At 32.1% G+C, this 27,144-nt stretch overlaps 2 protein-coding genes across 3 annotated transcripts in view; both read left to right on the top strand.

The window, feature by feature from the left end:
* The first annotated feature begins 1,283 nt into the window (after positions 1-1,283).
* On the top strand, positions 1,284-4,482 carry LOC130895938 (cathepsin B-like). The gene is made up of 5 exons (XM_057803597.1): positions 1,284-1,507; positions 1,735-2,066; positions 2,573-2,773; positions 2,992-3,208; positions 4,207-4,482. Exons 2-5 carry the CDS (start codon positions 1,740-1,742, stop codon positions 4,419-4,421), a joined length of 960 nt encoding a protein of 319 aa, XP_057659580.1. The 5' UTR covers positions 1,284-1,507; positions 1,735-1,739; the 3' UTR covers positions 4,422-4,482.
* Positions 4,483-7,160: 2,678 nt separating this feature from the next.
* LOC130895940 (adipokinetic hormone/corazonin-related peptide receptor variant I-like) overlaps positions 7,161-27,144 on the top strand; it is a 61,010-nt gene continuing 41,026 nt past the window's right edge. For both annotated transcript variants that reach the window (XM_057803598.1, XM_057803599.1), the window contains exon 1: positions 7,161-7,326. The gene's annotated coding sequence lies outside the window, so the exon portion shown is untranslated. The remainder of the gene's footprint in view (positions 7,327-27,144) is intronic.

Below are 27,144 nucleotides of genomic sequence, written 5' to 3' on the forward strand. Positions count from 1 at the left end.
ATTGTACAAAATGATAAATAATCGCATAGTTAACCTCTCGATTAAAGTTATACAGTGTGTTCATAGAGTTTAGAATCCCATAATCTTCTGTTCGATTGGAGGAATGTCACTATGAACAATCGCACGATTGAAGCTCCGTTCCCAAGCATACCCTGAGGAGGCTCGTGTCAATACAGAAGAGAGCGATCCAGAGTCCGTGGAATCAGCTACCAAGACACGTCACTACAGAAGTTCAAGATTATCCACAAGCATCTCCATACCGCATTTTTAGAAAAAAAAAGAGTTACAAGGCCGTTCTTCAATACAATAATTATTGACAAGACCTTCTATAATCATCAGTTCACCCAGATTAACAATAAACGTGCTTACATAAAAAATTATATTAAGATTCTTTTTTTTTACAAAATTTTGCGTAACGTCCAAGAATTAGATATTGGTGGTTCAAGAGGATCCCACAGTAGAAGAGAAAGAAAGATTATCAAGAATGCATGGAATAAAAAACTGGGTCCACGGGTTGAACCGGTTTGGAATTTTGAATATTCTCGACGATTAAAACTATTCATTCATTGCTAAGAAGTAATTCGAATCCGTGGTCTCAATCTGTCTACTCCACGCAACGTATCACCCATTATTTTGGCCTCAATCTACTTATTCCTTGGAATTTCACCAAGGAAATGATCAAAATAGATAATTTAAGATCAGCTGATTGTAATCAAGTTGTTTCCTTTTTTTAATGCTACGTCATCAAAAAACTTTTATATTTACGTATTTGTTTTTTAGTAAGAGAAATCCATGATGTAGTTTTATGTTCCAAGAGAAAAACAAAATGTATAAAAATTATTTCCAAGTACCCGCGCACTTCACCTTTAAAGGCCGATTTATAAACTTGACTTGACGTTCGCTGATGACGTTTGACGTTTGACGTTCTTAAAAAAACCAACATACTAATCAAAAACTTGACGTTCCTGCCATTAACCTAAAAATTTTGTTATATTTTTTGACAGTACTGCTTCTGGTTTCCGTTTTTTTGTTTGTAATAATATAAATAAATAAGTGAGACCAATAAACAGAGCTTTCAACATCATATGTCAAAATCACTTGACAAACGCTAACGGATGTGATTGGCTCTTTTTTATTGCTACGAAAGCTGCAAAGGGAAATTCGTTTATGTTGAAAGTCACCAAGGACAAACGGCACGTCAAACGGCTATTATGAATGTATTTCAATGTTTTTAATTTAGTAACAGCAAACGTCAACGTCAACGGTAAACGGATAGTTGAGGTTATGAATCGATGTTAATTCGATTTATGCAGATGACTTTAAAAAAACGAAATATTACGTTGCGTTGAAAACACGCTGTATATTACATTTTTTTTAAATCGAAACAACAAGATTTTTTCATGATTTGTAAATAAATTCCTGAAATAATTTAATTTGTTTAAAAACACGATGTTCCGCAATGCTTACACAGTGAAAAAATTTACGTAAAACTGTTATACGAAAAAACGTGAGTAGATAGTATTTTTTTTTATGTTTCGTACACCAATATCAATACAGATTTACCTGTTATTTATTCTTACCCCATTCAGCTTTACCCGACCGGAAAATGGTTCACCGAATGCCGCTGTTAAATCTATTACTTGCAGACCGTCTATCCTGATTCCAACATTGTTTTTTATCCCATCCCCTATCCAATATTCGATACGCGTTGAATGATTTTTTTTTCATTTCCAGGGAAAATGATATTCCGAGTGGTGTTCGTTGTTGTTATAATTTATGCTCAAGCTTATGGACATTGGATAGATGAAAATTTCGTTGACGAAATTAATAGGAAAGCGAAAACTTGGAAAGCGAGCTTGAAAAATTATGATAATTTTACAGAAAATGAGCTTCGTAATCTCGCTAATGTCCTCGGTTATCATTCAGATAAAGACTATGTTTTCATTATTAAAAAATATCTTTTAGATAAAACTGTCGTGATACCGAGTAGTTTCGATGCTAGGAAAAAATGGCCTTTGTGTTCGATTGGTAGTATACGCGATCAAAAGAAATGCGGAGGATCTTGGGTAAGTGTTAACCTCATAAATTTATTGATCTTCCTTGCACCACTGTATATAAAGTCTTCCTAACTCTTTTACGTCTTTTGTCGGCTTATTTGGAATGAACAGTGGCCACGATTACTCCAAAATTTGTGTCTGTCGCTTCCATTTTGTGGTGATTATTAACCCCGAAGGTCATAAAAAGTCCATATGAACTAAGTTGAACCGAGACGAGGACAAGGTTCATATAAACCAAAATTACGTTCATAATATTGTTAAACATTTAAAATTTACGTACACAAACAATTTGTATAATTAAAAAAAGCGTGGATTGCTTATTAGTCTCAGATAATCATAAACAGATTTTTTACTTCAACTAAAGAACCAAAAAATTATTTGATTTTGTCTCATTATATATTTGTCTCGGTTTCTTTTTGGTTATTAGGGATTCTCTAGTCTGGGGCTGTACTAGAGACAGTATTTTGAGATTTATTAATATTCAGAAACGAAAACTAGAAGGATTTTCATTACAGGCATTCGCAGCAGTATCAGTGATGAGTGATAGATTGTGTATAGCTTCAAACAATATAGTAGATTTCACTTTTTCACCAGAAGAATTACTTAGATGTTGTCAAGATTGTGGTAATGGATGCGACGGGGGTTACATATTTCCACCATTTGATTATTGGAAGGACATAGGAATACCATCTGGTGGTGATCAATCTAGTAACTTGGTAATATTCTTTATATTAACTTTATTTAGCTCTTTCGACCGTGTTATCAAAACCAAAGACAAATAGAAAAGATAAATCAGTAGAACTGATGATGAAGGTGTATTATCTAAAGATAACGATAACCTCTTGAATGTGTTGGTCAAAACGATCCATCAAAGAGATTTTTAGTCTTAATTGCACTTTCAGATTTTCATAAATTTAGTATTAACAAATTATAGGGATGTAAGCCATTCAATTCAACCATAGACAAACAGTTACCTTGCATCAAGAAATGTGTAAATGGATACAACAAAACTTTGGAAGAGGACGCAAGACATGGTATTGACGCTTACCGAGTCCTACAATCTGTACAACAGATTCAGATGGACATAATGAACTTCGGACCCGTTGTTGCTTCTATGGATATATATAAAGATTTTTATATATACCAGGAAGGTAATTATACAAAAAACTATTAACAAATAAACTTCTATGAAATGAGAGCGCAAGATTTAAATTGCGCGCCACGTTTGACAGTCGTAATGTCACATAATTATTACGTGACAGATTGAAAGTTGACAATAGGGTCCTGATTGTCAAAAATTATTATCAAAATGGTGGAAATAATGACTAATTTATCTACAGTGGAAACAATAATTAAAAAATTGAAAAGTACTTGTTGGATTGGTACTGGTACTGGACATTTCGACAGACACTTTTTAGCAAATTCTACTCAAAGATTTACAGCCAGCCTACAAAATTCAACTGTATCATCGACAAGTTTGTGGACCATGAACAGCGAGGAGAATTCACCAATTGGATCCTTGAGCAACGTGATTTTGTAAACAAAACAATTTTCAGTGGTGATGCATTATGGTCTGGAGCAATCATTGGACGGATTTTCTTCAAAAACAAAAAATATAATCCAGTAACGATAAATAATGAACGTTGTCGTGCTAAGATAACACAATTTCTTGCAGATCATTTAGAGGCTATTGATCTTGATGACATGTGGTTTCAGCAGGATGATGCCATATGTCAAACATCGACGATCTTGCAAGAGTTGGTTCCTGGTCGTTAATTTCTCGATTTGGTGACTAGAATTGGCCTCCGCGATCTTGCGATTTAACGCTTTTAGACTTCTAGCTGTGGGGTTATCTAAAGTCAACAAAGCCGTATATATAAATCCGAAATGTACATTTTCTAAATCAAAAAATATTTCTCACAGAAAATTTATTCAACATTGAAATCTTGCGCTCTTATGAAACACCAATACATTAATTAATATATTTTAGTATGTTTTTATAAGGATTATTATCCTTTATTTATCATTGTTCAAGGATCAAATCAACAATATGAAAAAAATGAAAGTATTCAAAAATTTCTGTAATTAACAATTTTTTCAAATACATTTTAAAATACCCTGTATATGTGTGGAGATATGTTTATTTTAGGAATATATGAACATGTTTCTTGGGATTTGGTGGGACGTGCTGCTGTCAAAATTATAGGATGGGGCGAAATAAATGACACACCTTACTGGTTAGTAGCCAACTCCTGGGGTAGAAAATTCGGAGATGAAGGATTGATTAGAGTTTTACGAGGAAGTAACCATTGTGGAATCGAATATGAAGTTACTGGTGCAACTCCCAATACTGATACGGAATAACAATAGATTTCGTTCATTGTAAAAGATAATTTTGAATAGTAATATAAGATAAATAATGAAATTTTAGTTTTTTATTTTAAAAATTGAAAGTTATAAAAAATATCTGGTTTTATAGAATATATAAATGGAGTATTAAGCTCAAAAAATGAAGTACTCAGTGAAATTAAAACGTAGAACGAGAAAAAAACATAAAAACATGATAAAGCTAAGATATAATTAGAAAAATCGGAGAAGAAAATCTCAAGATTGTAAAAGATTATTAACGAAAATGAAATGAAATTGATTCAATGAAAATAGCCGTTTCTGAAATGTTTCTTATACTAATTTCATACCTGCTTTCCGCTTTTTTCAATCATCAAGATTTTGTACTCATCTCTCAATTATATACGAGGATGATGCCAAAAATAACTGTACTAAGCAACGTTCTTTCCATCTTTTGAACTGTATCCAATTAACTCGAACTACAACGCGGAAAAATATAAATCCACCAGGAGATTTGACGATGGAAAACATTCAGGGCGGCCTCGAAAAAACGCAGCCGCTAAAGATAAACGGTTAGATAATGAATCCAAGGATCTGCCTGGCCTTTTTGTAAGGGTGGCAGTGAAAGCTTCAAAAGAATAAAGAAGTTGCAGTGAGGTAATAAATTGAACGTATGAAGAGTTGATGAAAGTTTCTTTGAGTGATGAATCAAAATTTGAAGTTTTTAGATCTGAGAGAAAAGTATTTTTGCCAGATCTAAGTGTAATTTCGACTGTAAAACACGGCGGAGGTTCGGTGATACTTTGGGTCTGTTTTGAAGGAAAAGTCACTACAGACCTGGTAAACATTCGATCCCAAGCATTACCTCGAAGCTGTTGAAAGAGTATTTACAATAATTGAAAAAGAATAATAGAATAACCTTATTTATCATGAATTTGTTAGATCATCCAAAAGGAAATTCTTCAAAAAAACATTTTAATGTCATATTGGGGTAATTTCTATCGATACAAACGATAAAATATAAGTTCTAATAGTTACTTTGCATGTCTAATTTGATTAAAAAGCTAATGAAGTATTAGTTCCATTCAGGTTTCACTTATTGATTAGTTACTTCAATTTGAATATTTTAACATCGACTTATGGGCATTTAAGTTTCGGTACACGTGGGCTACGCGTGGGATGTGCTTGGACTATGTTCAACTTAATCTGTGTAATATAAAATACCGCAACTGCTCAAATATATTTGCCATATCAGCTAATATACAGAATAATATATAAATAAATACTTGAAAAAGAAAAAAATACGGTCAAATCAACAAAAATAACAAAGGATTCTGCCGTCGTGTCTTGTGAGTGTGTAGATATGTGTGTGTGTTTTTTTCTGAGGTAGGAAAATACTTTTACGTATCGTCAGATTAGCCGTTCAGCGTCTGGAGGTATCTAGCTATCTAGCTCTTTATTCCACTATCACGATTTCACTACTTCTTCTTTTTTTTTTCTCTTCGGCGCTGAGTTTTTTCAGCGCTTAAGCTACGAACGTGCTCGTTGCTGTCAATTCAGTTCCATAGCTTCCAACATATTTTCAGACGTGACCCTCCTTGGAACAGAAAGCTTCTTGAAGCATGTCGAAGCGTGCTTCGCACTTTCATTAACTCCTGCACAGTTTGGAAACTCCGGGGAATCTCCACCTGTAAAGGTCCGAAGATCATTTGGGTTAGATAGTAATTAACCTCTCCATGGATCCGGTTAAACCAGATATCTAGCCGCGGGATGAGTTAGTGAGTCCGTCTTCCTTTCGAGCTCAGTGTGGTCGATCTTCTCTGCCGATAGAGGGATCTTCTTTCTTCCGCCAACGCTCCAATGGACAGCATCCCTGACATAACACATACTGCGTCCTCCGATTGTGCGGAATGCGCTGGGAACTGCATATGTGTGTGTGCATATCTGAAAATGGGATGACTGATCCATTGTCAGCACATCGCTGAGCAATTGGTCAAAAAAGAGCTCTAGGAATCGCGATGAGTGGCTGTGAGTAGTCATACAATCAGAAGACTTAAGGCAGCTATTCTTAAGCCAAAAACACCAGATACTAGCCCCAAATTTATTCCAGTTTACCAGATAACACGTTAATAAGATTGTGGAGCTTCGTTTCTTCTCAGATGAAAGCATGGTGTGCCTGCCTGATGGCGATAGAAAAGGAACGAGACTACAGAAGACCCGGAGAAAGATTTGTTCATGGCTTGGAGGTTTGGCCGGGAATTTTCATCGAAGCAAAACCGAGTTGGTTCAATTGAAACTGGTGGTGGATAGAATAATTAACGATTAACGGCAAATAGATATATAGAATAAATTTTAGGGGAGCACGAGGTTCTCTAAGCATTGGAGATAACTTGTATTAGTTTCGTACGGCAGTAATTTTGATTTGAGATGATTTTTTTATATACATTTGGAATTTGGAAATTAAAATTAATGATAAGTACGGAGCTGTTACTGTATATTATTTGTAATCTCCAACTTTCACTCTGTAGGTATTAAATGAAGACTAAATATCTTGAGACGCGACATACTTATAAAAAAAGTGTCTGATATAAGTATATTTAATTAATTTTGGATTCTTTTGAAACGAAAATCAAGCTTCATATATGTGATGCTATGATTCCAACCGTCTGTCTGACTTTTTTCTCATAAAAAATATCTCCTACGTTAATTCAATTGGGCGCATGAACTGCAAAATCTGCAACTGGAACTGGTAACTTCAGTAGCATTCGCGCCTTCTACCAACGTCGACGAAAATCCGCGCGCATTTTCTCGAAATATATCCGGAAAAGTTTTGAAACTACTCAAACCGAAACCAAAATATTTGATAAAGACGTTGGAATTTTGTTTTTAATAACGTTTTTTTTTATAAAAAGATGGAGTAAAGGTTAGTTGAAATACTGAAATATATTTATTATTATCCAAGCTCAATTTTTTTTAATAAAAATTACATATAGAAAGATTTGAGAAAATCTATTTAAATAACTTTTCCATTGATTTTCTTTAAGATTAATAAAATCTTGATGTTACGTATCGTTTAAATTAAACGTCGTTTAAAAACAAATAAAATCTTAACGATTTTGTAATTTTTTATTTATTGCGATCAGCCTTCTTAAAAATCTAAATTGAAATTGACAATTTTCATAATTATATTAATCAATAACATGAATAATTTCAACAATACTACATAATTTTTCAGTTACATTGAAATGTATAAGAGAAAATTATGAATTTAAAGTGGTTTAAATTATAAACAAAATTTTTTAGCTTCATTCAATAAGTTTGATACCCTTTTTATAATAATCACCTTTTCATTGTTGGAAAATCTTTGACCACCGAGCCATTTTCTCAAGTCTTGGCACAGAAAAAAATCCGAGGGGACTAAATCTGGCAAATAGGGTGCATGAAGTAGCAAATAAAACTCATTTAACTCTGTTCCAAAAATTTGTAGTTTGTTATTGAAGTTCTATTTTTTTGATCATGTCAATGACTTCTTTATATATTTATTATCATTTTATTAATAACAAATTACAAAGCAATAAAAAGTCGAAATGTCGTTGCCCTATCAGCTCGAGAAGCTAGAGCGTAATTTTTATTGTTAGCAATCAGTAAATATTAACAAAAATCTCAATTCATAAGATGAACTTTTCATGAAAAATTTGACGCTTCGACCTATTGCGATCTTAATCAAAATATTACTCAACATAAACCGTCCGTGGAGTGCAAGGATCAGCATCATCTGCACCCTATTGAGACATTATTATATCACCCTCTTAAAATTCCTCCCGGAGAAAGTGAATAAACTAGGACTTATTTTTGGTTATTACCTGAAAACTTGTCCTTAGCTACATTTTTATTCAATGTCCTTACAGAAGTCTTTAACATGCGAGTTATGGCGCGATAAAATTTAAGATTGGACTTAAATATTCTTCATTTTAACCATTGATATGATTAGGAACCCATTAGAACCACCCCCGTGTACACCCGGTGAATTTAAATTCCAGAATTGGACTAAGCATGCATACAAACCCTCGAAATTCGATTTTCGAGCGACTTTTCCTGTCGCTTTATCAAGACAATGCTTTATTCCTGTCGCTTTATTAAGACAATCCTTGATTTCTGTTGCTTTATCAAGAAAATATTTTATTCCTGTCGCTTTATTAAGACAATGCTTGATTTCTGTTGCTTTATCAAGAAAATATTTTATTCCTGTCGCTTTATCAAGATAATGCTTCATTCCTGTCGCTTTATCAAGACAATGCTTTATTCCTGTCGCTTTTTCAAGACAATGCTTTATTCCTTTCGCTTTATCAAGATAATGCTTTATTCCTGTCGCTTTATCAAGACAATGCTTTATTTCTGTCGCTTTTTCAAGACAATGCTTTATTCCTGTCGCTTTATCAAGATAATGCTTTATTCCTGTCGCTTTATCAAGACAATGCTTTATTCCTGTCGCTTTTTCAAGACAATGCTTTATTCCTGTCGCTTTTTCAAGACAATGCTTTATTCCTGTCGCTTTTTCAAGACAATGCTTTATTCCTGTCGCTTTATCAAGATAATGCTTTATTCCTGTCGCTTTATCAAGACAATGCTTTATTCCGGTCGCTTTGTGAAGCTAATGCTTTATTCCTGTCGCTTTATCAAGACAATGCTTTATTCCTGTCGCTTTATCAAGTCAATGCTTTATTCCTGTCGCTTTTTCAAGACAATGCTTTATTCCTGTCGCTTTAAGAAGACAATGCTTCATTCCTGTCGCTTTAAGAAGACAATGCTTCATTCCTGTCGCTTTATCAAGATAATGCTTTATTCCTGTCGCTTTTTCAAGACAATGCTTTATTCCAGTCGCTTTTTCAAGACAATGCTTTATTCCTGTCGCTTTATCAAGATAATGCTTCATTCCTGTCGCTTTATCAAGACAATGCTTTATTCCTGTCGCTTTTTCAAGACAATGCTTTATTCCTTTCGCTTTTTCAAGACAATGCTTTATTCCTGTCGCTTTATCAAGACAATGCTTTATTCCTGTCGCTTTTTCAAGACAATGCTTTATTCCTGTCGCTTTATCAAGATAATGCTTCATTCCTGTCGCTTTATCAAGACAATGCTTTATTCCTGTCGCTTTTTCAAGACAATGCTTTATTCCTGTCGCTTTTTCAAGACAATGCTTTATTCCTGTCGCTTTTTCAAGACAATGCTTTATTCCTGTCGCTTTATCAAGATAATGCTTTATTCCTGTCGCTTTATCAAGACAATGCTTTATTTCTGTCGCTTTTTCAAGACAATCCTTTATTCCTGTCGCTTTATCAAGATAATGCTTTATTCCTGTCGCTTTATCAAGACAATGCTTTATTCCTGTCGCTTTTTCAAGACAATGCTTTATTCCTGTCGCTTTTTCAAGACAATGCTTTATTCCTGTCGCTTTATCAAGATAATGCTTTATTCCTGTCGCTTTATCAAGACAATGCTTTATTCCGGTCGCTTTGTGAAGCTAATGCTTTATTCCTGTCGCTTTATCAAGGCAATGCTTTATTCCTGTCGCTTTATCAAGTCAATGCTTTATTCCTGTCGCTTTATCAAGACAATGCTTCATTCCTGTCGCTTTATCAAGTCAATGCTTTATTCCTGTCGCTTTAAGAAGACAATGCTTCATTCCTGTCGCTTTATCATGATAATGCTTTATAATTGTCGCTTTATCAAGACAATGCTTTATTCCTGTCGCTTTTTCAAGACAATGCTTTATTCCTGTCGCTTTAAGAAGACAATGCTTTATTCCTGTCGCTTTATCAAGATAATGCTTTATTCCTGTCGCTTTATCAAGACAATGCTTTATTCCTGTCGCTTTGTGAAGCTAATGCTTTATTCCTGTCGCTTTATCAAGACAATGCTTTATTCCTGTCGCTTTTTCAAAACAATGCTTTATTCCTATCGCTTTAAGAAGACAATGCTTCATTCCTGTCGCTTTTTCAAAACAATGCTTTATTCCTGTCGCTTTAAGAAGACAATGCTTCATTCCTGTCGCTTTATCAAGATAATGCTTTATTCCTGTCGCTTTATCAAGACAATGCTTTATTCCTGTCGCTTTGTGAAGCTAATGCTTTATTCCTGTCGCTTTATCAAGAAAATTTTTCAATCCCGATATCAACCTAAATGTCCCGGACTACAAGTACAGGCAGCTCTTGAGCAATTACGAAAATTTATTTGAAAATGCGCATTAATAGGAAGGGGATTAGAGGAGACAACGTTTAATCTGAAGATTATAACTTTTAGTTGATCATCAGTAATAAGCGTTAAGCCAGAATTAAGGAACCAAGTATATATTTTTTTATAATAAAAATTATAATTGACAGCTGTTTTCGAAATATAAAATATGTGTCTAGATGTTGATTGTAAACAATTTTTTTCGTATTTGCCATTTGAAAATGAATTTTCAATAAAATTGAGCTGGAACTTTGTCTTTTGTCAAGCAGGGTTAAAACTCAAAAAAATAAGAATTGGTTTGGATAATTATTTACCTTTCCAAGAACACATTGTAGATACTCTTAATTGTTTTGAAAATTTTTGTTCTAAATACTTAAAATAACATTTTGAGGACAAACCCTATAAATCATCTTCCTTATTTATATAGACAAAAGGGTGAAATAAAGGGAGAAATTGTATAAAACAACATGCGCATGACCTACGAGCTGAAAAATTTATTCGTAAACAAAAAAACGTCGGCTTTATAGACATTTTCCAATTACTTTCTTTCGTACAAAGGATAAAGAAAAAATCGGATAATATTGCTTGAGGATCATTTTCAGATATGATTGACAATCCTAGTTTCAAGACAATAAGATGAAGAACAATATTTTTATTTTATTAAAATATGTTGATAATTTATATGTTTATATTTAATGGTATTTCCAAACTCTTATGAAATTTTTAAGATACCGATGCAATAATTTGACAAATTCTTTCATTATCCTTGGTTGGTTTACCATGAATAACGATTTATCTGATCTACTTCCATATAAACTTCAGAAACTGATTGTATATGAATAAAACGCAGAATTAATGTACAAATGTCATCAGTAATTTGAGTCTAACGCCAAGAATTATTTTTTTCTTTTTAGTTTCATCATCGCTAATAGCTTTTCATTAAACTAACTCAAAAAGCGTATATATAATAATTTTGTGAGTTAGTCAAAATAATTACACGACAGATTCACTACATATGTGATATTGATAAGCTATTTTACACAACATAATTAAAAATCTTACCTGAAGACAAAGAAACGATATTTAAAGATTATTTTTTCTTTAATGAGCCATATTTCTTATAACCTACAAATCTCATTCCAATCAAAATTGACAATTGACATTGTCATTGTGACATCCAAGACATATCTGTCAGAGACATTATTACCAACAGATAAGTAAAATTAATCTCCGTATACCAACTTTTTAGTAGTATTAGTGCGTGGACAATCTGCATTATACTTTCTCGGAAAATTTTATATTTTCGATAAAAGCTGCTGTTAAAAAAAAACTTCCAAGAAAAGAAAGCTAAAATGTCGCAATCTATAGTATTACGCTACAAGAGAGATAATTGGAATTAATTAAGAAAAAAAGAGCTTTCAGTAGATGCTTCTTTCGTTATAACTTTTTTCAAAGGTATAGTGGAATATAGCAAAGATTCGACGAAGATAAATCTCTTTTTATTAACCGTGTTGCTCTAACAAAATTACCCAGTTTTTCCCTATAATTTAACCAGTGATTGTCTAACCAAAGAAGATACAATAAAAAAGTTATAGCGTTTACTTACCAGTATATTTTCATGAGAATATAAAGTAATCACTCAATAAGCCGTGTGACTAGCTAAGAAAAACACATTTTTTGCCAACAATCGCTTTTTTTCATTAGGCCTTGTAGCACAGTTTCTTTCGAGGTCCCACATACCTCAAAAATTACACATTATACATGTGTGAATACTAGTTTTCGTAATGGGATTGTGGCGAAATTAAACACCAAAGTGTACTGACTCCAATATATTTCCGAGTTTTCGAATACTAACGTATTCATCGTCTGGGAAATAATTTTCAAATTTTCAAATTTCGTTGTTATTAACCTGAATATTTCTATCAAGCATCAATTTCAATATTTATTTTTGGAATCGACGAATTTAATGTTTTTAAAACAAAGAAAACGAAATTTAAATCGGCCGCAATATACATAAGGATACGAAAGCTCTGATAAACATTAGAATTAGCACACTTTATTGATTAATTTTGCCACAATCCCACTTTGTAAACTCTCATAATTTAGCTGGCAAAAACTTCGTTCTAATTAACATGTATGAATGCGAATAGAACTTTGAGGTTCGCTAACTATGAAAAATTGGAAAAAAAAGTGTAAATGAATAAAAAATTCCCAGTACAGTATAGTTTTCTTTTCTTTCTAGCCTATGTTTTCATTTTAAACCTAGAGTATCATCCCATGTTGCTCGTGGTATTCCTTTTTTATTTTTGTTTCTTTGAAAATTTGTATTTCGTATATTCTATTTATGAGCTTCTTGCTCAATGCATCATACACCTCGATCGTCTTCTCGATTCTATTCAAATGCTTTATTCCTGTTGCTCTATCAATATAATGCTTTATTCCTGTCGCTTTATCAAGCCAATGCTTTATTTCTGTCGCTTTGTCAAGACAATGGTTTATTCCCGTCGCTTTATCAATATAATACTCTATTTCTGTCGCTTTGTCAAGACAATGGTTTATTCCTGTCGCTTTATAATAATAATGCTTTATTTCTGTCGCTTTATGAAGCCAAAGCCTTATTTCTGTCGCTTTTCCAAGACAATGCTCTATTTCTGTCGCTTTGTCAAGACAATGGTTTATTCCTGTCGCTTTATAATAATAATGCTTTATTTCTATCGCTTTATGAAGCCAAAGCCTTATTTCTGTCGCTTTTCCAAGACAATGCTCTATTTCTGTCGCTTTGTCAAGAATATGCTTTATTCCTGTCGCTTTATGAAACCAATGCTTTATTCCTGTCGCTTTATCAATATAATGCTTTATTCCTGTCGCTTTATCAAGCCAATGCTCTATTTCTGTCGCTTTGTCAAGACAATGGTTTATTCCTGTCGCTTTATCAAGACAATGCTCTATTTCTGTCGCTTTATCAAGAATATGCTTTATTCCTGTCGCTTTATGAAACCAATGCTTTATTCCTGTCGCTTTATCAATATAATGCTTTATTCCTGTCGCTTTATCAAGCCAATGCTCTATTTCTGTCGCTTTGTCAAGACAATGGCTTATTCCTGTCGCTTTATAATAATAATGTTTTATTTCTGTCGCTTTATGAAGCCAAAGCTTCATTTCTGTCGCTTTATCAATATAATGCTCTATTTCTGTCGCTTTGTCAAGACAATGATTTATTCCTGTCCCTTTATCAAGACAATGCTCTATTTTTGTCGCTTTATCAATATAATGCTTTATTCCTGTCGCTTTATCAAGCCAATGCTCTATTTCTGTCGCTTTTCCAAGACAATGCTCTATTTCTGTCGCTTTGTCAAGACAATGGTTTATTCCTGTCGCTTTATCAAGCCAATGCTCTATTTCTGTCGCTTTGTCAAGACAATGGTTCATTCCTGTCGCTTTATAATAATAATGCTTTATTTCTATCGCTTTATGAAGCCAAAGCCTTATTTCTGTCGCTTTTCCAAGACAATGCTCTATTTCTGTCGCTTTGTCAAGACAATGGTTTATTCCTGTCGCTTTATCAAGACAATGCTCTATTTCTGTCGCTTTATCAAGAATATGCTTTATTCCTGTCGCTTTATGAAACCAATGCTTTATTCCTGTCGCTTTATCAATATAATGCTTTATTCCTGTGGCTTTATCAAGCCAATGCTCTATTTCTGTCGCTTTGTCAAGACAATGGCTTATTCCTGTCGCTTTATAATAATAATGTTTTATTTCTGTCGCTTTATGAAGCCAAAGCTTCATTTCTGTCGCTTTATCAATATAATGCTCTATTTCTGTCGCTTTGTCAAGACAATGATTTATTCCTGTCCCTTTATCAAGACAATGCTCTATTTTTGTCGCTTTATCAATATAATGCTTTATTCCTGTCGCTTTATCAAGCCAATGCTCTATTTCTGTCGCTTTTCCAAGACAATGCTCTATTTCTGTCGCTTTGTCAAGACAATGGTTTATTCCTGTCGCTTTATCAAGACAATGCTCTATTTCTGTCGCTTTATCAAGAATATGCTTTATTCCTATCGCTTTTTGAAACCAATGCTTTATTCCTGTCGCTTTATCAATATAATGCTTTATTCCTGTCGCTTTATCAAGCCAATGCTCTATTTCTGTCGCTTTGTCAAGACAATTCTTTATTCCCGTCACTTTATCAATATAATGCTCTATTTCTGTCGCTTTGTCAAGACAATGGTTTATTCCTGTCCCTTTATCAAGCCAATGCTCTATTTCTGTCGCTTTATCAATATAATGCTTTATTCCTGTCGCTTTGTCAAGACAATGGTTTATTCCTGTCCCTTTATCAAGACAATGCTCTATTTTTGTCGCTTTATCAATATAATGCTCTATTTCTGTCGCTTTGTCAAGACAATGGTTTATTCCTGTCCCTTTATCAAGACAATGCTCTATTTTTGTCGCTTTATCAATATAATGCTTTATTCCTGTCGCTTTATCAAGCCAATGCTCTATTTCTGTCGCTTTTCCAAGACAATGCTCTATTTCTGTCGCTTTGTCAAGACAATGCTCTATTTCTGTCGCTTTGTCAAGACAATGGTTTATTTCTGTCGCTTTATCAAGAATATGCTTTATTCCTGTCGCTTTATGAAACCAATGCTTTATTCCTGTCGCTTTATCAATATAATGCTTTATTCCTGTCGCTTTATCAAGCCAATGCTCTATTTCTGTCGCTTTGTCAAGACAATTCTTTATTCCCGTCACTTTATCAATATAATGCTCTATTTTTGTCGCTTTATCAATATAATGCTTTATTCCTGTCGCTTTATCAAGCCAATGCTCTATTTCTGTCGCTTTGTCAAGACAATGCTCTATTCAAAAAATATGATTTTAACAATTTTAATATAATGAGGGATGTTTTATGAGGAACGAAACATTATAATTAAGTCATGATTACCTAATAATCTTCAAATATGATATTCATTATTTATAAATACTCTGTTGAGTTATTTCAAATAGTTAAAAATTTGATTTTTCCTCCAAAATTAGTCTTTTAAGGGTGGATTTTCTAAAAGTCAAAATGCTGAAATAAAGTAAAATATAAAGGAATATTTAATGTGGACTATATTATATGTAATTTATGCATTAAAGCGATTTTAAGCTCACGAAAAGTCTATTTTCCGGTTTATATGCAAAGGGGAGGTTCTCATTCCACATATCGTGCATATATAACTTTTGATGAAGAGGGTGAGACAAGCTTAATTCCAAATGTTAATACAAACATCCTATTTCCATCGTTAGTGACTGGACTATACAGTAATTTAATAAAAAAATTCACTAGTCTATATTGTTATAAAAACCATTCTGAACTATAATGGAAACGGTTATTTTTCCAAGAAATATAATTTTAATACGAGATCCTGAAATTGAATTAAAATCATGATAAAATATTTGAACATAAAACAAACATTTGTTCGTTTCAGGATGGATTAGAATTAAAATATTTAGAGAAGTTTCAGACGTACAGGTAACCCGATCGATAAGGACGTTAACTAATTCTGAGGAAAATATTAACGATTCATGAATAGGTGAAACGACTCTTATTAATGTCAAAAAAATCTTGATGTTCAGCCATGCTTAATTAGAAACTATTTTTTTCTAAAATACGAGTTATAAGTTATAAGAATCTTCATACCAAACTTCGGAATCATCGATTAACTAAATATTTCATAAAATAAACAGTCGTTGCAAAAAAAATCCAAATTTGCAAATCATTTGCACAAAAATGTGAGAATAGTCGAAAAAATTCTCATGGAAATTAATCCACATTAAAATTAACAGACATTCTAATTTTTTCACGCAGGTACTGAACTAAATCTAAAAATGCATACAGGGTGATTCATTAGTGTGGTAAAGTTCAGTGTCTCATTTGTTTTTGAGATATCAATTTGAAAATTTGAGGGATTATAGCCTTCATTAGTCTTCCAGTTTTTAAATTATGACAATCTTACAGAGTATTCCCATATTTGGTATCAGCTCGTCTAAAAAAAGGAAAAATCGAGAATTCAAGTCTTTTCGAATAAGGGATTGGAAAGATTATTCAGATAATTCTGAAATTGAATCTATTAGTTGACAAAAATTCTCACAATGAAGAAAAGCGTTTTCCAACCAATTGCCCCATCTTGAGTAGTGGTCTGTAATTTTTCTTTATAGAACTGTAGAACTTTTTCCATGTCTGAAATTAATTATTTACAAGAGTAAAATGTTTCCTAATGTCATTAGCAAACTTACTAGGATGTTCCCCAAAAGAAAACAGAAAAATTTTGAATAAAAAATCGTCAAATTGACATCACCTTTTTATTTCTAGAAAAATTTGACCGCCAAACCATTTTTTCAAATCTGAGAACAGAAAATAATCCGAGGGGGCTTAATCTGACGAATAGGGTGCATGAGGTAGCAATTTAAACATCAAATAAGCTCGAATAATATTCGCCCATGATAGTTTCACCTTTTCCAATTAAAATTATCCAAAACGCATTAAAAAAATTGACGCCTTGACCATTTGGAACCTCATTTGGAACCGGTTCTCTCTTTTCAGTTCAGTTTTGACTTTTCTTTTATTTCGAGTTTGTAGTGATGGATCTACGTTTCATCTATGGTAATGAAACTTTCTGATACATGGTACTTTTTAAGCAACTACCGCCATCTCTTGGTCAGACTAAATACTTCTGGTATTTATCGTATTTAAAGTATGTGTAGGATATTTTCCGACAAAATGATCAAAAAATTATTTCCAGAAACAGGCTTTTGAAGAAAAAACGCTGAAAGTTTCTTTAACAAATCTACCCACTATGAGTACATTTGTTTTTTCTAATTTCTTAAAAGTAATGAAGTAATATTTTGGAAGAATGTAATTACTAAGAATACGTATCAATAAATAAGTAATTTATATCTATGACTTTGTCATTTTTATATGAGATACTAGTTCTATGTTATATAGATTATATCGTGTATTTATCTACCTTGTTTTATAGAATTTTAAATATTCTTCATCACAAAAAATTTTGCTGGAAGATAAAGTTTAATTCGTTAAAAGTTGAATTACACTTTAGGATGTACTTGTTTCTGAAAGAGCTATTTTAAATAGAACACTGCATATTTTACATTCAGATAAAATTTAAGAAGTAATTTTGAGAGTTTTATTACCATTATACAATTTAAAAGAACTTATCGAGCTACTCATTACAAACCACATTTTTCGTTCGAAAAAACTTTGAAATGGAGTTTGAAACGAAAATTAAAGAATAAAACCTAACTTGTTCGAATATATTATTGCCTGTAAAAGTTTGTTCAACAATTGTTGCTCTAGTTCAATACGAGGGTGGTTCGAATATAAACCGGAATTTTTTAATAAAAGCGCGAAAAATTTAGTGGCTGCACTGGATGTTAGATGCTACAATAAAACTTTTTTAATCTTGTACAATAATTTTATAAATTATTATCGTTTTCCACAAAAAGATAGTATGTTGTGAGAAAAAATGTTCAAAGCCTTTAAGTGAGTCAAGATGGTCCTTATTAACGTCGATACGAAATTTGTTTGTGTCATTATTATTTGGTATGACGTTTTGTTTCATATAAATAATGTCTAGAAAACATTTCGAACAGTCCTCGTACTTCCATGTACAAATAAACTAAATTTCATCGAATACACGTGGAAATCTCGCACTAAAAAACAACAGTAGACACGACGAATTTAAAATAAAGCAACTATAAAACTTGAAATGAAGTTTTGTAACCTTGACAAATTCAAATAAATTCTTGTAGTTAAAATTAATAAACTTAAAATCTCAGTTTCATATTAGTCAATAGAACTCGTTCTCTAATTAAACTTGCTGTAACAATGAGCATTTATGAAATTTTCGGCATTTTAGAACGAGATATTCCGTCAAAGAATCTTTTGTACCATAGAAGCTGGCGTATGTGTATAAACATTTTTTTTACAAAGACAGTTAAAACGAATATGGAAACTGCTGAAACGATGGAAATTCTTACTAATAGAAGTGGAAAGTTTCATCTATAATTTAGAAAAACTATGATATAGAATACCGAAAAATGATCTTCATTCAACCAGGGTTTATTTGTATTCATCTCATGGAAAATACGTAATTAATTAATTTTCTTAATAGCTGGTAATTCCGTTTTAATGAAAAATTCATATCCAATACGACGAATTACCGGTCTGGTTGTATCGTCCAACTGTATACGTGATGGCTGCCATTTCGTGATGAAACTTTAGATTTGTCATAATCCCATAAGACATAAGTCTATAAGTGTTAAATCGGGACTGCGCAGAGGCCAATTAAAATCACCTCTGCTGGAGAAATTTTTCAAATTCAAATTCAAAATTAGCAGAAAGCTACTGGACGTGTTTAAAGTTGATCCATTCATCTGGAACCATCTTCTCTGGTTAAAAATATTGAAGCTTTGCAGCTAAAGCACTAAGAAGTCGTCTTCAAAAAAGTAACTGCCTATAATTTCTTGTGAGCATGGAGGTTTGCGATGATGAAGCTATTGGAAGTGTTTGAAGTTGATCCATTCTTCTAGAACCATCTTCTTTGGTTATAAATATTGAAGTTTTGCAGCTAAAGCACTAAGAAGTCGTCTTCAAAAAAGTAACTGCCTATAATTTCTTGTGAACATGGAGGTTTGTGATGATGAAGCTATTGGAAGTGTTTGAAGTTGATCCATTCATCTGGAACCATCTTCTTTGGTTATAAATATTGAAGTTTTGCAGCTAAAGCACTAAGAAGTCGTCTTCAAAAAAGTAACTGCATATAATTTCTTGTGAACATGGAGGTTTGTGATGATGAAGCTATTGGAAGTGTTTGAAGTTGATCCATTCATCTGGAACCATCTTCTTTGGTTATAAATATTGAAGTTTTGCAGCTAAAGCACTAAGAAGTCGTCTTCAAAAAAGTAACTGCATATAATTTCTTGTGAACATGGAGGTTTGTGATGATGAAGCTATTGGAAGTGTTTGAAGTTGATCCATTCATCTGGAACCACGTGCTTCCAGCCAGGAAGATGGAAATGAAGATAAAGATGAATATAATCATGATACTGGTGGTCAGGATGATAATGGAGATGCAATTGATATCAGAGATTGAAATGAAGCTAGTTTAGTTGAAAAAACACTCGTCCTACAGAAGAAAAATAAAAATAGACACATTCAGAAGAAGAAACCTTAGTTGTTATACAGGATTTATGAATCCTGACGAATGTATTCAGAATAATCGGAAGTATGGTGAAATCCAGGCTGAAAACTCGAAGGTTTATACTGGATTAACAATATCTATCATTCTATAAATAAATCATAGAATATAAAAGTAGCTTTGGAGATGTGGAACTGCTCAGTATCCTAAGATGCTCTCGGCAATATTCAAATTATATCATTAAATTCGACATCCCGTAATTTATGTTGAATAATATGTTCCTGCTTCTATTCTGTTGGGAATAATTATGATAAATAAATTTGTAGTTATTGAGAAAACTTTTACGTAATTGAATAAATGGCATATTTATGTTACATTCAGAATACTATTATTTTTTTTGCTCTATGAAAATGAATTTGTATATTTAAACGAATTTAATTTTAAGAAAGAAAATAAAAGATGTACATCACACGCTCGCCCTTAGGGATATTTGAACTAGGTTTTAACTTGAATAAATATGATAAAAGCAACAGACTTTGAGAATATTTTTAATTAACAAGCGCAAAGGTCGAGACGAAATAAAAACAAATACTGTTTTGAGAATCAGTTTAATTGAAAATGAATTAATACTTATTCAAAAGTTGTCTTATACATTAATATTTTCAGGTTATTTCGACTCAAGGACCTTTCACAAACATAAATTCGAAGATGTTAACAAATTAACGACATTTTCTTAATCATTCGAGAGCTGTGGTATGAGAACAAATCAACGTAATCGCCATAATTATTCGAAAACTATGATAATGGAACAAATTGTTGTGGTTAGTAAACATTAATTGTATCAGAACATATTAACGAAATTGTAAAAATAAGTGACACAGGAACAAATTAACAAATTGTTATGGTCAGTGATTGTCAGTTATATTGGAACAAATTAATAAACATTTTCTTAATTATTCGAGATCTGTGGTAAGGGAACAAATCAACTCAATTGCCATAATCATTCGAAATTCATGATAATGTTATGACCAGTGAAAATCAATTGTATCGGAACAAATTAACGACATTTTCTTAATCATTCGAGATCTGTGGTAAGGAACAAATCAACGTAATTGATATCTATTATATTGGAACAAATTGTTGTGGTTAGCGAAAATTAATTGTATCAGAACATATTAACAGTAGAATTCAGTTAAATCGGACAAAATTAACAAATTTTTTTTATTTAATCGAAATCTATCAACGAAATTGCCATAATCATTCGAAATTTATGATAATTGAACAAATTGTTATGGTCAGTGATATTGAAACAAACTAAGGAAGTTATAATTATTCAAAATCAGTTATATTGAAGCAAATTAACGAAATTTTGATAGTTTTTCACGATCATTGCTATTGAAACAAATAAATAATATTCCACAATCATTCAACGACGAAGTTTCAATAAGTAATTCGTTTTTCCAGACACATATCGTGTAAAAAATGCGATGGGAGAAGCTTTATAATGAAAAAATAGCCAACTCATCATTCTATGAGAAAAAGTTGGAGTTTGGGGATTTACTAACAAAGCCTCGATTCAAATTCCTCACAGAATTTGTTCCAGTTAAAGCTTCAATTTTGTATTTACCAATTTAGATCAGATTTTCAATTCAATTATCTACTTCTGAGTTAACTATACTAAACGTAGATTGCCACTAACCAATTTTCGAATTAGTTCGAGATCTTTTTTTAAACAAACATCCTTTGTGTTATGAAAACAAACAGAACGCACTCTTGCAGAGTTGCAACATTTAATATTCACTGTATTATATCGAATAATTATAGTTTGTTTACGTTGTATATTAGCTCGGTCAAGTAATATCAGTATGCCAAGCGTCGCCGTTGAGTATTCAAAATATTTAATATACATGGACCTGTCTGAGAAGCATTTAAAGATAATCAGTATTCTCTTAGTTAATTCGAGTCAGATTCAATATTTAGCGAAGTTTCTTATTTATTAATGTCTACTACACAGAGCTTTCACAAAACTTTTTTTGTGAAAGCTCTCTTTTCGAGAACATATGATACATTCACTTCCAGACGAAAAGTTTTTGATTGTATTATAATATTACCATCCTTTATTCGCTTCAAAAGTTTATAAATGTGTTGCTTCACCAACTCCTATCATAATTGAAACTTTACTCCAGTGATGTTAGAATGTTTCATCAACAATTAATTCTGACATTTATGTTTGTTTGTTTTATGTAGCTTGAATTTTTCATTAGGCCAACATTATAAACCAGACTGCAAAATATCAAAATTTCCGGTTTTCAAAAACTAGCCCTTTAGGGTTATAATCAACGAAAATTGAAAAAAAAAACTATTTTTTCGTAATTTTTTCGATTTTTGGCAAAGTTGCGTTCGGAGGTCGAGGTCATAAATTTGGATTTTTGATTATGCCAACATTATAAACCAGACTGCAAAATATCAAAATTTCCGGTTTTCAAAAACTAGCCCTTTAGGGTTATTATCAACGAAAATTGAAAGAAAAAACTATTTTTTCGTAGTTTTTTCGATTTTTGTCAAAGTTGCGTTCGGAGGTCGAGGTCATAAATTTGGATTTTTAATTAGGCCAACATTATAAACAAGACTGCAAAATATCCTAATTTCCGGTTTTCAAAAACTAGCCCTTTAGGGTTATAATCAACGAAAATTGAAAAAAAAACTATTTTTTCGTAATTTTTTCGATTTTTGGCAAAGTTGCGTTCGGAGGTCGAGGTCATAAATTTGGATTTTTGATTAGGCCAACATTATAAACCAGACTGCAAAATATCAAAATTTCCGGTTTTCAAAAACTAGCCCTTTAGGGTTATAATCAACGAAAATTGAAAGAAAAAACTATTTTTTCGTAGTTTTTTCGATTTTTGTCAAAGTTGCGTTCGGAGGTCGAGGTCATAAATTTGAATTTTTAATTAGGCCAACATTATAAACCAGACTGCAAAATATCAAAATTTCTGGTTTTCAAAAACTAGCCCTTTAGGGTTATAATCAACGAAAATTGAAAAAAAAAACTATTTTTTCGTAATTTTTTCGATTTTTGGCAAAGTTGCGTTCGGAGGTCGAGGTCATAAATTTGGATTTTTGACTAGGCCAACATTATAAACCAGACTGCAAAATATCAAAATTTCCGGTTTTCAAAAACTAGCCTTTTAGGGTTATAATCAACGAAAATTGAAAAAAAAAACTATTTTTTCGTAATTTTTTCGATTTTTGGCAAAGTTGCGTTCGGAGGTCGAGGTCATAAATTTGGATTTTTGACTAGGCCAACATTATAAACCAGACTGCAAAATATCAAAATTTCCGGTTTTCAAAAACTAGCCCTTTAGGGTTATAATCAACGAAAATTGAAAAAAAAACTATTTTTTCGTAGTTTTTTCGATTTTTGTCAAAGTTGCGTTCGGAGGTCGAGGTCATAAAGTTGGATTTTTGATTAGGCCAACATTATAAACCAGACTGCAAAATATCAAAATTTCCGGTTTTCAAAAACTAGCCCTTTAGGGTTATAATCAACGAAAATTGAAAAAAAAAACTATTTTTTCGTAATTTTTTCGATTTTTGGCAAAGTTGCGTTCGGAGGTCGAGGTCATAAATTTGGATTTTTGATTAGGCCAACATTATAAACCAGACTGCAAAATATCAAAATTTCCGGTTTTCAAAAACTAGCCCTTTAGGATAATAATCAACGAAAATTGAAAGAAAAAACTATTTTTTCGTAGTTTTTTCGATTTTTGTCAAAGTTGCGTTCGGAGGTCGAGGTCATAAATTTGGATTTTTGATTAGGCCAACATTATAAACCAGACTGAAAAATATCAAAATTTCCGGTTTTCAAAAACTAGCCCTTTAGGGTTATAATCAACGAAAATTGAAAAAAAAACTATTTTTTCGTAGTTTTTTCGATTTTTGGCAAAGTTGCGTTCGGAGGTCGAGGTCATAAATTTGAATTTTTGATTAGGCCAACATTATAAACCAGACTGCAAAATATCAAAATTTCCGGTTTTCAAAAACTAGCCCTTTAGGGTTATAATCAACGAAAATTGAAAAAAAAAACTATTTTTTCGTAATTTTTTCGATTTTTGGCAAAGTTGCGTTCGGAGGTCGAGGTCATAAATTTGGATTTTTGTTTAGGCCAACATTATAAACCAGACTGCAAAATATCAAAATTTCCGGTTTTCAAAAACTAGCCCTTTAGGGTTATAATCAACGAAAATTGAAAAAAAAAACTATTTTTTCGTAATTTTTTCGATTTTTGGCAAAGTTGCGTTCGGAGGTCGAGGTCATAAATTTGGATTTTTGTTTAGGCCAACATTATAAACCAGACTGCAAAATATCAAAATTTCCGGTTTTCAAAAACTAGCCCTTTAGGATAATAATCAACGAAAATTGAAAGAAAAAACTATTTTTTCGTAGTTTTTTCGATTTTTGTCAAAGTTGCGTTCGGAGGTCGAGGTCATAAATTTGGATTTTTGATTAGGCCAACATTATAAACCAGACTGAAAAATATCAAAATTTCCGGTTTTCAAAAACTAGCCCTTTAGGATAATAATCAACGAAAATTGAAAGAAAAAACTATTTTTTCGTAATTTTTTCGATTTTTGGCAAAGTTGCGTTCGGAGGTCGAGGTCATAAATTTGGATTTTTGATTAGGCCAACATTATAAACCAGACTGCAAAATATCAAAATTTCCGGTTTTCAAAAACTAGCCCTTTAGGGTTATAATCAACGAAAATTGAAAAAAAAAAACTATTTTTTCGTAATTTTTTCGATTTTTGGCAAAGTTGCGTTCGGAGGTCGAGGTCATAAATTTGGATTTTTGTTTAGGCCAACATTATAAACCAGACTGCAAAATATCAAAATTTCCGGTTTTCAAAAACTAGCCCTTTAGGATAATAATCAACGAAAATTGAAAGAAAAAACTATTTTTTCGTAGTTTTTTCGATTTTTGTCAAAGTTGCGTTCGGAGGTCGAGGTCATAAATTTGGATTTTTGATTAGGCCAACATTATAAACCAGACTGAAAAATATCAAAATTTCCGGTTTTCAAAAACTAGCCCTTTAGGGTTATAATCAACGAAAATTGAAAAAAAAACTATTTTTTCGTAGTTTTTTCGATTTTTGGCAAAGTTGCGTTCGGAGGTCGAGGTCATAAATTTGGATTTTTGATTAGGCCAACATTATAAACCAGACTGCAAAATATCAAAATTTCCGGTTTTCAAAAACTAGCCCTTTAGGGTTATAATCAACGAAAATTGAAAAAAAAAACTATTTTTTCGTAATTTTTTCGATTTTTGGCAAAGTTGCGTTCGGAGGTCGAGGTCATAAATTTGGATTTTTGTTTAGGCCAACATTATAAACCAGACTGCAAAATATCAAAATTTCCGGTTTTCAAAAACTAGCCCTTTAGGGTTATAATCAACGAAAATTGAAAAAAAAACTATTTTTTCGTAATTTTTTCGATTTTTGGCAAAGTTGCGTTCGGAGGTCGAGGTCATAAATTTGGATTTTTGTTTAGGCCAACATTATAAACCAGACTGCGAAATATCAAAGTTTCCGGTTTTCAAAAACTAGCCCTTTAGGATAATAATCAACGAAAATTGAAAGAAAAAACTATTTTTTCGTAGTTTTTTCGATTTTTGTCAAAGTTGCGTTCGGAGGTCGAGGTCATAAATTTGGATTTTTGATTAGGCCAACATTATAAACCAGACTGAAAAATATCAAAATTTCCGGTTTTCAAAAACTAGCCCTTTAGGATAATAATCAACGAAAATTGAAAGAAAAAACTATTTTTTCGTAATTTTTTCGATTTTTGGCAAAGTTGCGTTCGGAGGTCGAGGTCATAAATTTGGATTTTTGATTAGGCCAACATTATAAACCAGACTGCAAAATATCAAAATTTCCGGTTTTCAAAAACTAGCCCTTTAGGGTTATAATCAACGAAAATTGAAAAAAAAAACTATTTTTTCGTAATTTTTTCGATTTTTGGCAAAGTTGCGTTCGGAGGTCGAGGTCATAAATTTGGATTTTTGATTAGGCCAACATTATAAACCAGACTGCAAAATATCAAAATTTCCGGTTTTCAAAAACTAGCCCTTTAGGGTTATAATCAACGAAAATTGAAAAAAAAAACTATTTTTTCGTAATTTTTTCGATTTTTGGCAAAGTTGCGTTCGGAGGTCGAGGTCATAAATTTGGATTTTTGATTAGGCCAACATTATAAACCAGACTGCAAAATATCAAAATTTCCGGTTTTCAAAAACTAGCCCTTTAGGATAATAATCAACGAAAATTGAAAGAAAAAACTATTTTTTCGTAGTTTTTTCGATTTTTGTCAAAGTTGCGTTCGGAGGTCGAGGTCATAAATTTGGATTTTTGATTAGGCCAACATTATAAACCAGACTGCAAAATATCAAAATTTCCGGTTTTCAAAAACTAGCCCTTTAGGATAATAATCAACGAAAATTGAAAGAAAAAACTATTTTTTCGTAATTTTTTCGATTTTTGGCAAAGTTGCGTTCGGAGGTCGAGGTCATAAATTTGGATTTTTGATTAGGCCAACATTATAAACCAGACTGCAAAATATCAAAATTTCCGGTTTTCAAAAACTAGCCCTTTAGGGTTATAATCAACGAAAATTGAAAAAAAAAACTATTTTTTCGTAATTTTTTCGATTTTTGGCAAAGTTGCGTTCGGAGGTCGAGGTCATAAATTTGGATTTTTGATTAGGCCAACATTATAAACCAGACTGCAAAATATCAAAATTTCCGGTTTTCAAAAACTAGCCCTTTAGGGTTATAATCAACGAAAATTGAAAAAAAAAACTATTTTTTCGTAATTTTTTCGATTTTTGGCAAAGTTGCGTTCGGAGGTCGAGGTCATAAATTTGGATTTTTGATTAGGCCAACATTATAAACCAGACTGCAAAATATCAAAATTTCCGGTTTTCAAAAACTAGCCCTTTAGGGTTATAATCAACGAAAATTGAAAAAAAAACTATTTTTTCGTAATTTTTTCGATTTTTGGCAAAGTTGCGTTCGGAGGTCGAGGTCATAAATTTGGATTTTTGATTAGGCCAACATTATAAACCAGACTGCAAAATATCAAAATTTCCGGTTTTCAAAAACTAGCCCTTTAGGATAATAATCAACGAAAATTGAAAGAAAAAACTATTTTTTCGTAATTTTTTCGATTTTTGGCAAAGTTGCGTTCGGAGGTCGAGGTCATAAATTTGGATTTTTGATTAGGCCAACATTATAAACCAGACTGCAAAAT

This window comes from Diorhabda carinulata, chromosome 6 (assembly GCF_026250575.1).
Source record: "Diorhabda carinulata isolate Delta chromosome 6, icDioCari1.1, whole genome shotgun sequence".
NCBI classification, from domain to species: domain Eukaryota; kingdom Metazoa; phylum Arthropoda; class Insecta; order Coleoptera; family Chrysomelidae; genus Diorhabda; species Diorhabda carinulata.